At 35.0% G+C, this 15,787-nt stretch overlaps 2 protein-coding genes across 3 annotated transcripts; both read right to left on the minus strand.

Moving 5' to 3' along the window:
• Positions 1–293: 293 nt before the first annotated feature.
• LOC306881867 (programmed cell death protein 10-B) lies at positions 294–6,361 on the minus strand. Its single transcript, XM_079436203.1, has 8 exons — positions 6,186–6,361; positions 5,127–5,288; positions 4,487–4,540; positions 4,184–4,301; positions 3,941–4,067; positions 3,371–3,449; positions 914–996; positions 294–750 (listed from the first exon to the last, which is right to left on the minus strand). The coding sequence occupies exons 2-8, from the start codon at positions 5,214–5,216 to the stop codon at positions 669–671; spliced, it is 633 nt and encodes a 210-aa protein (XP_079292329.1). The 5' UTR covers positions 5,217–5,288; positions 6,186–6,361; the 3' UTR covers positions 294–668.
• Positions 6,362–6,605: 244 nt separating this feature from the next.
• LOC306881848 (uncharacterized protein) lies at positions 6,606–14,567 on the minus strand. Of its 2 annotated transcripts, none has more exons than XM_079436177.1 (13): positions 14,082–14,567; positions 13,383–13,457; positions 13,157–13,206; positions 12,994–13,047; positions 12,741–12,891; positions 12,525–12,601; positions 12,245–12,328; positions 9,603–9,936; positions 9,168–9,238; positions 8,579–8,716; positions 7,646–7,717; positions 7,452–7,541; positions 6,606–7,253 (listed from the first exon to the last, which is right to left on the minus strand). In XM_079436177.1, exons 1-13 carry the CDS (start codon positions 14,266–14,268, stop codon positions 7,164–7,166), a joined length of 1,473 nt encoding a protein of 490 aa, XP_079292303.1. In that variant the 5' UTR covers positions 14,269–14,567; the 3' UTR covers positions 6,606–7,163. The 2 variants fall into 2 exon arrangements, with proteins under 2 accessions (XP_079292303.1, XP_079292302.1); XM_079436176.1 differs by having other exon boundaries at positions 12,519–12,601; positions 14,082–14,561.
• Between the last annotated feature and the right edge of the window lie 1,220 nt (positions 14,568–15,787).

Here is a 15,787-nt window from a genome sequence, read left to right on the forward strand (position 1 = left end):
GCAAATATGCATGTTTTGGCTTTCAGTTTCAAATCTAATAACATTATGAGGTTGGGTGACACAATTAGACTATACTCAGCATCTTTCAGCCCAGGACACCCTCTTCTGCATCTACTCTGAGACCATTAAATATCCACTTAAACACATAGAAAGTCAAAGAGTTCTTCCATTAACTGTGCTTCTTAATGTACATTACAGAGCAGACTTCATAAAAGCCGTTTTTAACTTCTTTCATGCATCTGTGGGGATATATTAATTGAATCAATTAAAAACCTCCCGAGACAGAGAATATTAAACATATGGAAACTATTTATTGAACATTTATAACCAAATATCTGTTAAATACATAATTTATTCTTAGTCTCAATGACAAAGAAAGAATACCAATATTTACACTTTGTATATGGAATGTTGCATGACACTTTAAGGCGCAAAGTCTTTTGGCTTTTGTTTGATCGGAACAACAGTAAAAGAAAAAGGCGATGAAGCTGTCAGTAAGGGTGAAAATCATGATTATTCAGCTAAGAGTAAATTAACATGTCTTGAACTCCTCATTTCAAGTTCCTCAAATGAGGCAAAGTTTATAAATTATACTTTGAAAAGACAAAAATCTTTGTATATTACAGATAACTGGCTCCACACTCCTGCACGTATCACAACTCCGTCTCCTAGGCCACGGTTTTGAAGGTCTGTAGTATCAAGTTAGTTTGGTGGATAAGCCTGTTGGCACTGATAAAGACGTTTATTGCCCTGTGGACGGGAAAGAGAAAAGTCACCGCTCAGGACATCAATTGGCTAAACATTTTTCATTGAGAAATGCACTTTCATGGAAGATTTGTAAAACAGATGTCTGCTAGAAGCATAAGCACTGCACTTTGAAAAGACATCCGTCACTGTCTGCTTGCTTGCTTACTTTCCATCTTTGAAGTATGTTTTCAGTGTATCACTAAAGCTTTTGGAGTACTTCACAAACTCTTTCTTTTGGTGTTCAAGTGTCTAGGGAAAAAAAAAAATAAGTTAAACATGTTAATATTTGGCTATTAAAAAGAATTGATCTTAACTAGCAGCATTCGTGACATACTGTTGATTATGCAAAACAAAAAAGGCACTTACAATGGAAGGGGCCTATTTTTATGATTAAAAAGAAATGTGAAGCTTATTTTATAAAAGCATTTACATTACATCTCAAATAAATTTTTTAATAGAAAATTTCAAGTCATTTAAAGGTTTTAGCCAATAGCTTGTCATTGCAACAAAGTTGATATATAAATATATCTAAATGTATATAAGTATAATAGATGCAACTTTACACAGATTTTTACATGATTTTTTTTACACATTAAAATCACACACACAATGTTTATTAATTGTGGCTCTATTACTACAACAATGAGTATTTTAACATTTATGGATTGGGCAGATTCCACTGCAAGTGTCTCACTGCAAGCTACATTTTATTTTTTTCGAGAAAAGCAGGGACAAGTCGAAATGAATTCATAACTTAAAGGAATAGTTCACCCAAATTTTCTGAATACTTACCCTCAGGCCATCCAAGATGTTTATCAAAATAGATTTGGAGGACTTTAGCATAATTTGCTCTCCAGTTAATTTAGTTTGTTTTTCTGCAGTGAAATGGGTGCCGTCAGAATGAGAGTCCAAACAGATGATAAAGACATCAAAATATTGTCAAGTGAAAATCTTTGAGTTTTTGTAAGAAATCCATCGTTTTAACTTTAAACCGTCCGTAAACCATAATAATAATAATGCACTCTCCATTTTTTTAATCAGCTATTTGGACTCTCATTCTGATGGTACCCATTCACTGCAGAAGATCCATTGATGAGCAAGTGATGTAATGCTAAATTTCTGTTCCCATGAAGAAACAATCTCACCTACATCTTGGATGATCTGAGGGTGTACATTTCTTTCAAAATTTTCATTTTTGGATGAACTATTCATTTAAAGGTATAGTTCAGCCAAGAATGAAAATTACCCAATGCCTTACTCATCCTCAAACCATTCTAGGTGTATATGGCTTTCTTCTTTCAGACAAATACAATCAGTGTTATATTAAAAAGCCCAAAAAAATGCATCCATCCGTCATACAAGTAAAATTAAGACATTGCTTCACTTCAGAAGGCCTTTATTCACCCCTGGAGCCATGTTGAGCACTTTTGTGATGGATGGATGCACTTTTTTGGGCTTCAAAACTTCGATCCCCATTCACTGCCATTATAAATCTTGGAAGAGCCAGGGGCCTGTACCATGAAGCTGGTTTAGCTGGCTAGCCAGGTAAGTTTGAGTTTAGTTTGCACCAACTCTGGGTTTTAGGTACCACGAAGGTGGTTTGGCTTTTAGCAGTGTTCATCGCCATAGTAACTTGCGCTCCACAGCTAACCTGCTCCGGGGCAGGTTATGTTCTGGTTTAGAGATCTCAAACCGAAATTTGACCAATCAGCTTCAAGCAAAGTGACACATCTCTGACACAAAGCCACTCCTCAAGTTTCTCTTACTCCACATAGTAAAACATAAAGATAAAATCATCTGGTTTTAGAGATGGATATTTTTTATAATTATTTTATATTATTTATATAAATATTATACCCTTATTCCATTATACAAGCCAGCTTAGTTTAATAGTAATTATTAATCTTTTATTTAAAATCAATGTAAACATATAGACAATATGAAATATAAGTTTTAGAATCAATAGCTTTAAACATGACTACATATGAGCTTAGATTTTTAAGTGTTTTTATACCTATAAATACAATCAACTCTATAAACTAACTTTACAACTTTTACTTGCACTCATATGGTAAGATGTTTTCTTTAAGTTTTCCTCTTTCATGGATAGATCGTTTCATGATCGTGCTGTGTAAATGTATGTTTAAATTCTTAATATTGTTCAATCTTTTAATCTTCACACTGACTTTCTCACAAGAAGTGAATCAGTTTTAAGGCATGTGATTGGCTGCTCATTACTGATGTCACACTTTCATGTGCACGCGCTCCATTAACTCAGGATCAAGCCTGAGTTGACAGAGAAAGTTGATGATCAGCTTCATGGTACCAACAAAGCCAGATTGAACTGGTTTGGTTTTGTCAACTCAAAACTAATCCTGTAAGCCTGAGTTTGTTCAGCCACCATCATGGTACAGGCCCAAGGACTCCAACATAACTCTGATTGTGTTTGTCTGAATGAAGAAAGTTATATAAACCTAGGATGGCTTGATGAGTAAATAATGGGGTAATTTTCATTTTTGGGTGAACTATCCATTTAACTTGTATTAATCCCAGAATATTATTTTAAAAACCATCCCAACCTGCTTGTGCAACAGTGAAAATCATTGAAATAAGAAATACTTACCCTGCGATTCTGATACTGATATTTCTTAAACACATTGTTGACGGTGTCCAGCAGCTCTTTTATAGCACTGGCGATGTCTCTGTGGAAATCAGCGAGGGGTCAGGAATGATGAATACATTTATGAACAGCGAAGCACTGACTCAGCAGTCAGGCAGTGGAGAATGGCAAGATAATAGAGGAGAGGCCCATTAAAATGTCTACAAATCTTTCACGTTTGAACATCTCCTGAGGTCTATGTATCCATGGTATTGTCAGCTATGTGAGATTGCTTAGTCGGTTAATTGTTGGCTGATTGCTTAATTAAAACTAAAGCACTAGACTATAAGGGGAGAAAAATCTATAGGCTCCAAACGATTTTGACTCCAGTTATTGTGTGATCATTACTCTAGTTTGAAGTAAGTACAACGTAAGTATTCATTTAGTAGATGCTTTTATCCTAAGTGACATACAGTACACTTATTACTGGGACAATCCCTCTGGCGTGACCAGAGGTTAAGTATCATGCAGATTACCAGGCCAGCTCTTTAACCACTATGCCATCAAGGTGAAAACAAGGGACAGGATCCTCACTTTATGGTCTGTAGGAAGCGCACTCTGTCGTTGATCTCGTCTGGGATTTTACTCAGGATATGTTTGAGGGCTCGTGCTTTCTCGTTTAGGTCCTGGAATTCCTGCTCTGGTCTTTCAATCATGTACTCTGTGAAATATGAGTCACAAAACTTAAGGTACTAAAACAGTCATTATTTGTATCATTTTGAGTGTAGGAAAGATCCAGAAATAGGGACTGCACCAGAAGCAAATTATATTTTTTACCTTCCACGTCATCTGCAGCCATGCGCAGTAGTGACTCAGTGAAGTTGATCTCCACGTTCTTCTTCTCCAGTATCTTCATGATGATATCTTGAGTGAGGCCTGGGTTCTCTTTCTCTGCCTTGAGGGGGAGGCGTTGATTGAAGAGCATTAAACTCACATCAGTAAAACTCATTATGTTGAGGATGAAACTAATAGTTTTTTAAAACAAATACATCACAAGGGCCAGATGAAGAGAGATAACACGTCAGAAAAATAAATACTATATCTGCCAGCTGATGGATGGACACTCTCAGGAAGTCTTACTTTGATAAATGCTGCCCGCAACGTCTGTGCTGCTGACAGGTTTATCCTCTCCAACTGTCAGATGAACAAATTCAAAATCAGGCATTTCATATACAAATACTTGATATAATATCAACTACTTTTTCAATTTTGGGGTCAGTAAAACTTTTTTCATACATATTTATCAAGAATGCATTCAACTGATCAAATATAACAAAGACATGTATAATATTGTAAAAGATTTCTATTTCAAATAAATGCTGTTCTTTTGAACTTTGTATTCAACATGGTTTAAAAAACACAGGTTCTTCAAAAATCACAACTGTTTCCAGAATTGATATTGATAATAATATGAAAGGTTAGCAATAAATTTAAGTTTTAATTGTGTTGTTCCGAATAAACAAATCCAGCCTTGGTGAGCATAAACTGTACCAACCCCAAATTTTAGACAGTACTATATGCTGTCCAAATTTATCAGTGTGCAGAGAACAGCCTTTAAAATGTTTTTATTGTTAGATAAAAACTACTTAATTAAATGAAAGATAAAACTCCATAGCTTTGACAGCATGTTCAATTATACAAATATAAACACTATAAACACATTTTTATATGGTCAACAAACACTACATATTTACTTATACTGAAGTGTAAATTTAAATACCTCATTGAAGACTGGGTACATGACCGCATATAATGTCATAGAGACTATTGAATTTGTCTCAGCTTCATTCTTCATCTCTTCCATTGTCATCCTCAACGGAGGCCCACCACAGGTCAAAATGGGCAGTTGAGCCACACAGTTCACTCAGTTCTCTCAAGCACACTACAATGTTTGGAAGGAATACATTGAATTAATGGATATCTATCACAAAGTTGTATTCTCAACTAATAACAATTCACTTCATAACAAATTTTCCACATTTAAAGATTTACATTTAATCATTTAACAGATTAAAAATGTTTAGTTAAAGACTGTTCTTATAAGCCGAAAAATATTTTTTTAATTCATACAACTTGGAAGCAAGTTTTAAACACATTATTAGTGACAGCTAAGAGAATAAAATATAAAAACTAAAATATTCAGAAACATTAAATTATTCATATTTTTACTCTAAGGTGCAATTAATAATATAACTTACTGCATTGAAAAAAATATTATGATCAAGCCTATCTCAATGTAAATATTTTAATACATTACTACTGCTGCATATGTTTTATACCAAAAGATAACGGTTAAATATATATTAGTTATAAAGGGATGTATATTTGACTGCTATGGTTTCCTCAGTCAAACTTGACTGCAGAGCCTCACCTAACTTACATGACATAATATCGACGACATGACACCTTGTTTTTCCACAAAATATAGCCTATAGTGAATTATAGTGAAACTATGGTTAACTATTTAACCTGCTAACCCGTCCATTACAATGGACATGTAACGTTAAGTTAGCAAATGTTTTTCTAGCATCTTTGTCACAATCCCTTCGGCTTCTTTCGATTCAGTTTGGTTGTTTTAAACCGTCAAATTCAAATCAACCAAACCTCATTCTGACATTATTCAAGCTTTTTTTATTTCTTTAAGTGTTTTTTAGAGTTAGCATCCATGCTAGCTCCTTTATAGCCAAAAAATGAGCAGGCTGGCTGTCAAAGTTAGCAGACAGATCTGTTCATCTCGACGACAGTACATTTAATATAATCACAATCTCAACAGAAATACCTGCTCTCGTCTTCGCCTGCACGTCCCACAGCTGAGGAGTAAGTAATAAAGGTTTCCTTGATGCTTAGCTAGCAAAATATAGCTGTTTATTTTCAACTTCGGAAGTCGGAAGTTTTCTGGGTGAGCTATGCCTGGGAGAAAGATGACGACTTCCGTCTCCTGACCAACCAGACTGTACTGTCTATATATAGTATGCTATAAATAATAGTATGAGCAGTTAAGAGAAGAAAAATTAAGGGGGTAAACATGAACAAAAGAACCAACATTAATCATAATTTTTATAAAGCTAAAAAAAAATCCCACATTTGGCTTCATGTAAATATTAAAAAATATTGTGTATTGTTTTTTATCTTTTATAAGCACATTTGATGTCCACATGTTCAAATGATTTAAATTTCTTGCTGAGAAGCATACAAATTTCAGAATACAATAAAAGAGCTCTTGTACAGCTTTAATATACAATATTTGTATACTTTACAGGGAAAGTCCAGATGTGCTTTAGGTTTTCAGATGAAAGTAGTATAACAGATCAAAAAAATACATAAATTGAAAATAATTTACAATGTAACTTCTACCCATTATTACTTTTAATAAGTGAGAGACTGAAGATTAATCTGAATACATCAAGTACAGAACTGAGGGAATATTACTAAATAATATTTGCCTATAATAAATCATTCATCAACTCTCTCACATAAGAAATAAAAAGTTTGCTTATTTTTATTCAGCAGGGTGCCATTTCATACCGCCTTAGTAAGATCAAAAGATACAATGCTTTGATTAAATATGAATGCTAAACAAATCCTTGTACTTGGAAGTACAACACACTTGCATAAGTAGTCACTTAAAAAAAAAACAAGGGATCACAGTTGTTGCACTTTAAATTCTGCAAGAAGAGACGTGTAACGCCACTCATCAGACACTAGAATCAGTCCCCTTCACATCTCAGGCTTTTGATTTCGTTCCCTAAGATCTTCTTCATCCTCTTTTTATCAGTTTTTCTTGGAAGCTCTCCATCTGATTGGCATCGTTTTCAGCTTCTGGGATTTCATTCAGTTTATCATGGCCCTGAAACAAAACATTTTTGGATATTTCAAATCTTCTGTGCTCAAAATGCTCTTAGCCTGTCTAGCATTTTGTGCATTTACATTCTAAATACACTGCTCAGCATTTTCAGCTAAAGTACAAAGTTATAATTCTTTTCTACATGTTTCTCACTACTTTTATTTGATTGATAGGAAAGGCCTTCTTAAGCAGTTGGCTGACCTGTGGTCCATTACGCTCACTGTAGGGATCTTCTTCACTCTCTTCCTCTTCTGCTCTCTTCTGTCTGTCATGCACTGAGTCATCAAGAGTCTAATGGATGTTGCAGTGGGGATGATGGGAACAAGTCATTTTTCATGTAGCATTTTGTATCACTTCCTCAGCACACCAGTCCATCAATGCCTGTATTCCCTCACCTCATCCTCTACTACACCGTCCTCATATTGCTCATCCGGCTGGTCCTCTTGCTGCTCAGGATTGCCTGCCACCTATTGATATAGTGCATCAGTAATCTGCTTATCGTTCCATACCAGTGGGTCTAGTTTTTCTGCTGGAAACTACTAACAGCAACTTTGTCAACAGGTTTTGCATTGATTTATTTACTATTTAGACTAAATAAAAAAATAAAACGCTAAAAAATTATCATTTTAAATGCTACAACAATACAACATTATAATGCACAGTATTCACTAAAGTTATTAGTGTTTTATTTTAAGATTTACTTTAAGATGAAAACATCTGTAAACATCTGTAAAAATATTCATGATAATCGCCATAATTCAAACATTTGGGGTTGTTAAGTTTTGTTTTTGAAAGAGGTCTCTTATGCTCACTATGGCTGCAAAAATACAGTGAAATATTATTACAACTTAAAATAACTGTTTTTATTTTAATATATTTTAAAATGTAATTTATTCCTATGATGGCAAAGTTGACTTTTCAGCATCATTACTCAGTCTCACAGTGTCACATGATCTTTTAGAATTCATTCTATGTTAATGTTACAGTTAATGTTTTTGTAGAAACCGTGATATTTTCAGGATTCTTTGGTCAAAAGAACATGAAAAAAACCCCAGCATTTATTTGAAATTGATTTTTTTGTGACAATGTAAAAGGCCTTACAGTCAGTTTTGATCCGTTTAATGTGTCCTTGCTGAATAAATTAATTTCTTTAAAAAAAAAAATCTCACTGATGCCAAATGTTTGAACAGCAGTGAATGTTCAATAGTGTCAAATAATGATAAATTAAAAAATCCTTGGGCAAAATAAATCAAACTTGTACTTCACTGAAGACTTTATTCCATGAATAATATAAGAGGAGTTTGTCTGTATCCTTCTTGTTAACTCACCACAAGCTGCTCATCCTCTTCAGGCCTGATCTCATTTGCATGGCTCTTGTACTTGGTTTCTTCTCCTGCCTCTTCAAATTCATCTTCGTTCTGGTTGTTGGCTTCATTCACAGAGTTCAGGGTTTTTTCTCCTATGCCCTGCTCAAAGGAGTCATTTTAAGAGAGAATAAGCCATTCATAGAAATCTTAAACTTCAAATGATATAATTTCCCGTGATAAAACTTTAAAGAAATTGTCATTTGCACTTCAAAGTAAAATAATTGAGCTTTTCGAGAAAAAATACAGAGAAAGCACAGCCACAGTGTTTACGCCACACTGCCTTGATGTTATTGAATAATTAATTTATGACTCTGCATGCAATTTGTCATTCACGCAGTGTGTAAGTGGTCCGAATCAGTTTTTTTCCTCCCTACATGTGACACAGATTTAATTTCTGCACAGCGTAAACAAACATTGATCTTTTAAAATCTGTTTTAGGCCTCTTTCATGTCTGATCATGCAATTCCTATTTCTTAGAGATAAATTTGCAAATGCAGATCAAAAAAAGACACTATATATAATAAAATACACACTGCATTATCAGACACACCTTTTTGTGCTTTTGCATCTCCTTTACATCTTCTCGTCCAGCCATAACATAGTGTGATTGCCCAGCATTCCCTGAATTTCAACAGAAATTAAAACTATACTCTAAAAATGATTTTTCAAAGCTGTAAATAAAACACAGATTATTGTTTTACAAGAAAATACTATTTTTATTTGATCTTCGTTGAAATTTCATGTTTAATTAATGTGAAAAAAATTATGTTTTTTTTTGGTAATTTGTGAAATTTAACAGCAATTTCGGAGTAAAAAATGTTTTTACACCATTTTGTCAGCATAATAACATCAGTGTGCAATTTATAAAAAAAATTCAAATCTCAGCTTGGTAGCACTTTGGATGTTTGTGCTAGAACCCTTAGCTTCATAAAATACAGCAGAATCAGAAAAAGCCAATACCTGGCACAAAAATATCCTTCCTTACCAGCAATAACTGTATCCAAAGCCTCAAAGTGTACTTTGGTTCTGTGAAGTGGCTCTGTCTGTGTCTGTTTCTCCAGGCTTTGGCTTAGCGTCTTGCGAGGGTTAATGCCCAGCTCTTCTGGGTTTGATAAGGAATGTTCCAGCACTGCCTTTTCCCCCTTATCCTCTCCTCCTCTATCCTTTGATGTGCCTCTCTCCTCTTTCTTGCCGTTTCCCTCAGCAAAAATATCAATTTGCCGAGGCTGCTTCATTGCCACTTTGGTCGCATTGTTATTTTCAATCCCCAACACACCTTGAAGGGATAACCCTTTTCCATTTTCCTCATATCCGTCCACCTGTAAAGGAGAAACATCCGTATGACCAAAGTGTGGTGTGGCCTGATGATAAGACACTTGCATTAGCCACAGTCACACATTTACATTATTAGGTTCCGTGAGTCATCTCATCCTGAAGTTGACAAACTAGCCCAAATGGCCTTTGAATATATACTTCAATTGCAATAGGAAGTGAGAATAATTTCAAAAAAGGATTAAGACTTAATCCATTTGTGACGCGAGAGTGTGAACAGCACACATTCATGTCTACAGTAGGCTAATCCATAGGCTTCCTTACTAATAAAAGCAAAAAGACAAATAGTAAATGAGTTAGTCTTTAACGTTGTATGTTACATTTCCTTCTGTACCTGTATGAGCTTATTATGCAGCTCCTCATTTAGGCGCTCTACTGTCTCCAGTATATTGCTGCGGGTGCGTTCAGTTGCAAATTTATCAATTTTAGCCTCTCGGCCTGCACTGGATGCTTTATTGTGATTCTCCTTTAATCGCCTCAGCTCTTCCACCTGAAGCTTTATTCAAACATTGAATTAGGATGGAATTAAAAATTTCTCAAGTGATACATAGACTGGGTAATGAAAGTCAAATAGTATGAGAGCTGACTCTATGAGAGAAAGATGCTAACTCAGCACAGAGACAGTAAAACATAAATTAAATAAACAGCCAAGGAGCAAATGTCCTGAATTTATAATGTTATAAATTATAACCTTCATAAATAATTGTTATGAAATAGATTCCCCAATTTTATTTGAGAAGAATGTTTTGTACAGCAATACGCTACTGAAGGGATCATTTCTACAATGTAAGGTCGGTGAGGAAGAATAAGTAGTTTACATGTTAGAATGTGTCACAGTGGCACATTATATCCGGTCAGATATAATGTCAGTATTAAAATGTTAATGGCAGGCAAACATGCATCACTCACACAGGGTCAAATGCCAGGGTGACACATCTGTAGTATTTACAGCTTGAGGTGGCCTAAGGCATAGAAAAAGATCAACCATAATAAGGTATAAACATTGCTAGGCAGGAGTTTCCAACTAACTTCAAACTCAATTTCACATCTCTCCACGCATTTCAGCTGTCTTTGTAGGGTGAGATGGCATGCAATGAGATGAGAACATGATTAGTAGGTTAAAAAGTTTAGGGTCAATAATTTTTTTTTTGAGAGAGAAAGAACGAATATGGGTTTATTAGGATGCATTAAAGGCTTTACATTGTGCACTGGGGTAATGGGTGCTGAAAAATCATCAGAATAAATTGTAATACTATTTAACAATAATGCTATTTTTTACTGTATTTATCTAACAAATGCAGCCTTATAAGCATAAGAGACTTCTTTCAAAAACATTACAAATCTTACAAACCTCAAACTTTTGAACAGTAGTGTGCATTGTTTTAGTTTAACTTGACCATACAAACTTAAAATTAATGTTTTCTTACATTAATAGCAAACACTGTATATTAAATGTTAAAAATTTGTATTGGGATACCCAGCAATAAATTATGTGGCAACACTTTATTTTAAGGTGTCCATAATACAGAGAAACTACCTAGTTAAGTACTTCGTAGCCATTGTACTTACATGAAACAAAATGTACTTATCATGGAACTAAGTTATGGAACAGTCCGTACTTACAGTTTCTAATTATGTAGATGTAATAGGCAGCTACTGTTACACATATGTCTGTTACACAGCTACTTATGTAAGCAAAAGATTGTTACATATGTGTTGCAGACTTTATATAACTTAATTATAAGTGTATGTACACAGACATAAGCTACTTAAAATAAAGTGTATCAAGATTGTACTTAAGTGTACTTCATGTGTGCCTATAATGTACACCTTATCCAGCAGCACCTTAGTTTGATTTAACCCACCAGTACACAGCTTAAATACATGTAATACCTTTCTAATTACATTAAAACTACAGAATATTACACAGGCATAAGCTTCTTAAAATAAAGTGTATCAAGATTGTACTTTAGTGTACAAGTAGCTGTGTAACAGACTCGGTCTGTTACATATGTGTAACAGTAGCTGCCTATAACATCTACATAATTACAAACTGTAAATACAGGCTGTTCCATAACTTAGTTACATGGTAAGTACATTTTATTTGATGTAAGTACAGCGGCTACTAAGTACTTAATTAGGTAATTACTCTGTATTATGACACCAAAGTGTTACCAATTGTATTTACTTGTTCATCTGTTTTTGCATTTGGTAAAGGTGTTGCAGTGGCAGAATGTGATTTACTTCAAGCAATAGACACGCAAACTTAAAGCATTGGTCATGACTGTGTGTTACCTGGGCAGCAACAAGTGCATTTTTATGGTCTTGTAATGTGAGTGAGAGATGATCTTTTGAAGCTTGCAGGTTCTTGTGCTGTTCCTGAAATGGTGAGGAAGAAATGCATAACTGTCATTTCAGTAACATCTAGAATAGTAAAAGTCCAGGTTTTAGGATTACAAACTGAACAGCAATATTCTCTGTCCTTAACTGAACTACTACATGCAAATTCAAACTTCCTTGAAACTCTAATCACATAATGCATCACAGAATCCTTTGTAGTTTCTCTGACCCGCACATCAAGTAACTGTGTGTAGATGTCCTGATGAGTTTTCCGCAGCTGTCTGTTCTCCTCTCGAAGGTTGTACACATTCTCTACAAGGAGGAAATCTGGTGATGAAAGACTCTACCAAATCTATGTGGTCAGGCACATTTTATATGGCTGGAAATGGATTTGGTCTGAGCCTTAAATCTGATTACTCTGAACACATACAAGAGTAGCACAAGGATTCACCTTTCAGTCTGGAAATTTCAATCTCCTTCTCCCTCTGCAGGTTGTCTATTTCCAACCTGTGCTCATCCAGAACACGTTCTTGATGCTGCCCTTGATTCTGGTGCTTCTCTTGAAGTTCATAGTATTGCATCTTCAAGTCATCATGCTGGGACTGATTTAATCATGCAAAAGGTGTCTGAATTATTATATATTTAACATCAACCGCAATTAAAATACCATAACTAGTTTTTAGACTTCTATTATTCCATCTCACCTTCAGTATTTGATGCTCTATCTGCAGAGCATTCAGTCGATAGGTTGATTCTTGCTGTTAGGTCAAACAAAACTGTAAGTTATTATGCATCCACAACAGCTGACAGCAGCTCTATCATGTTTACACATCATTAGTAATCAAAACACCATACGTTTTAAATTACCTTTTCTTTGTTGAGGGCCTTCTGTGATTCCCGCTTAAACACAAGCAAATCTATGATGTATTGACAATCAATAGAGGCTTTTAAAAACAAACGTGAAGCAGACTGCATTCAGCACAGCCTGGACTCATTATCATTCATTATCTATCATCATTATCAAATCACATTCAGATTAAGTGGGTTGTGTATATCAGGAAATCAATTATTGTGCAAATGAACAGGACATTACCCTCTTCAGCCTTCTTATGCTCAAGTCTTTCTTTCTGGAGGGATTTCTCTAGTTTAGAATGATGCTCATATACCACTGAAAAGAGAAAGAAAATATTATTTCTATTGTGGTTTTTTTTTAGAATGGAAATATATTAAATTTCCATATATGAAATATACTGTTATATGACAAAAAACATATGAAACCTCTCAGAAATCTGAATAATTTGATATAATTTAATAATTTGATATTTTCACAATGTAAAAATCAAATTGTATATATTCAATTTCTTTTATGCAATATGTTTTCTTTTTGGTCAGAAAAGTGATCTGGACTTGACAGATTTTATGAGATTCACCTTGATATAATGAACACTGTAATCTGGCACAGAAAGGTGAAAATCCTCAGTGTGGTGTTACCCAATGTTTGTCAAAGGACCCCATTCAAAAGCTTAGAGGCAGAAAGCATTGCCATCAAATGAAAGCAAGTATTCTCAAGGAATGTTGTTTGCAAGAAAATCTTGATGATGTTCTGATGTGTGTCAATTATTATGCACCAACTATTAGGCTTGGATAAGAGGAATTAACAAAACAGGCCAAAACATTTTCAATAGAAATTTCCTTAGGCATGCATCAGATATCTCAAAACAATCAGATAAGCCCTAACCAAACAGCTAATACAAAGTGCCTTCGCTGTAGGATCTTTTCATTAATTTTCTACCTTGCAGCTGCGCAGAAAGTGACTCTCGATGCTGCTGGTATTTCAAAGCCGTCGCCTCAGTCTTTTTCAGCTCCTTATGCATCTCATATGAGATCATGAAGGCGTACAACGCCCCGCAGACGAAGGTGAGAAGTAGGAAAGACTGAAATATTCTTCTCTGTCGTCTCGAACAAATTCCTTTCCCCATCCTTTCCTCCTCTTCTTGAGTTAAGACTATGTGCCATCCGATTCTTCTTCAGTAATGTAAATGTTTAGGAAAGCCACAATGATCCGTCTGTTTATTTTTTTCTTCTTCTCGCGATGCTGTCCCTTTAATGGACGCACCAGTTGATTTCTCCAAGACTTCTCAAGTTAGCCCTAATTATAGGCTACTCATCCCTTACGGAAAAAGTAAGTCCGACTAATAATGGCTATGAATTGGCTTTTTCAAAACTTTCATACGTGTCATTCACAAAGGACTATCATTATAGTGAGTTTGTTCTAACCAACTCCTCCCTTTTGAGTACAGTGTCAGTGCCACCCAGAGGCCAGTGCGCTGACTTACATTTACTTCAGTTACTGTACTTCATAAGAGATTAATGTACATCAGAAATCCATCCAAACGATGACATACTCGTATAAAAGAGCGTTTTCTCCCCTAGGGGAACAAATATTTATATTATACGTTTTCTGAAAGTCAGTGGGCTACAACTTCTACCACAAAAATTCCACCACATTTCAGATAGGCCTAATATTGTGTTTATTAGCGTTTCGTGGTGAAGAAATTACAGTGAAGTTTTAAACATTGCTGAAGTGAAATGTAAATGTGTAGGCTAATTTATAAAATAAAACTATTGTATTGCTACGGGTAATTCATAACATTATTTTATGTAGTACACAACTGAATGATATTTCCACACATCTTGCACAATTTGACAAAATTACAACATGGAATTACAAACAATAAAAATTGTATTAGTGTTTTATTCTCATTTCTGGCTACTGCAAATTAAAGCATGTGAAATTCAGATGAAAAGCTTGCATGAATAGTGTAAACTGACAGAAGGCAATCTGCTGAGACCTTCTAGTTTTGTAATTTAACTTTCATGAACATGATTGAAAATCATAAACCATAAACCAGATGTTTGTAGTGTAAATACTATCATTTTTATGCAGAGGAAGTTTCCAACATGACTAGAATGACTTTAGTAAATGGAACTTTTCTTGCAGTAGTGATGATGTCACAGTGGTGGTCTTCATTCTACAAAGCACTTTAAATTGAGCACAATCATTGCTCTGGTCAGATCATTCATGTGATATATGTCTGAGTTGTTCAGCTGTGAAATTTTGATGCTAGTGATAGATAGTTCTTTACAGTCTTCTGTCTCATGGGCCGACGATAACTGCTTGATGTCCTGGAACAAGTGGAATGAAGTAATAGACTGGGGTCAGGAGGAAAAGCCAGCTCCTGAGAGAAGAATTCAGGAGCAGAAGAGCTCTAGAAAGCTGATCTGCCATCATGCCAGGTGTACTGCTAAAAAGACAAGAACTTTGGGTAGGCTACCAACTAATGAAAAAATGGTTGAAACTTTTCTCTTTGGCAGCAAAGGTTCCAGACCTGACAAAACCTCTGCTCAGTCTGCTGCTGTTAGCATGTGGACTGGAATACATAGGTTGATGGCTGTAAGGAGAACATTGAATGTGCTGGAAAGCTGAAGAGCCAGTCA

The sequence above is a fragment of the Barbus barbus genome, assembly GCF_936440315.1.
Source record: "Barbus barbus genome assembly, chromosome: 15".
NCBI lineage: Eukaryota > Metazoa > Chordata > Actinopteri > Cypriniformes > Cyprinidae > Barbus > Barbus barbus.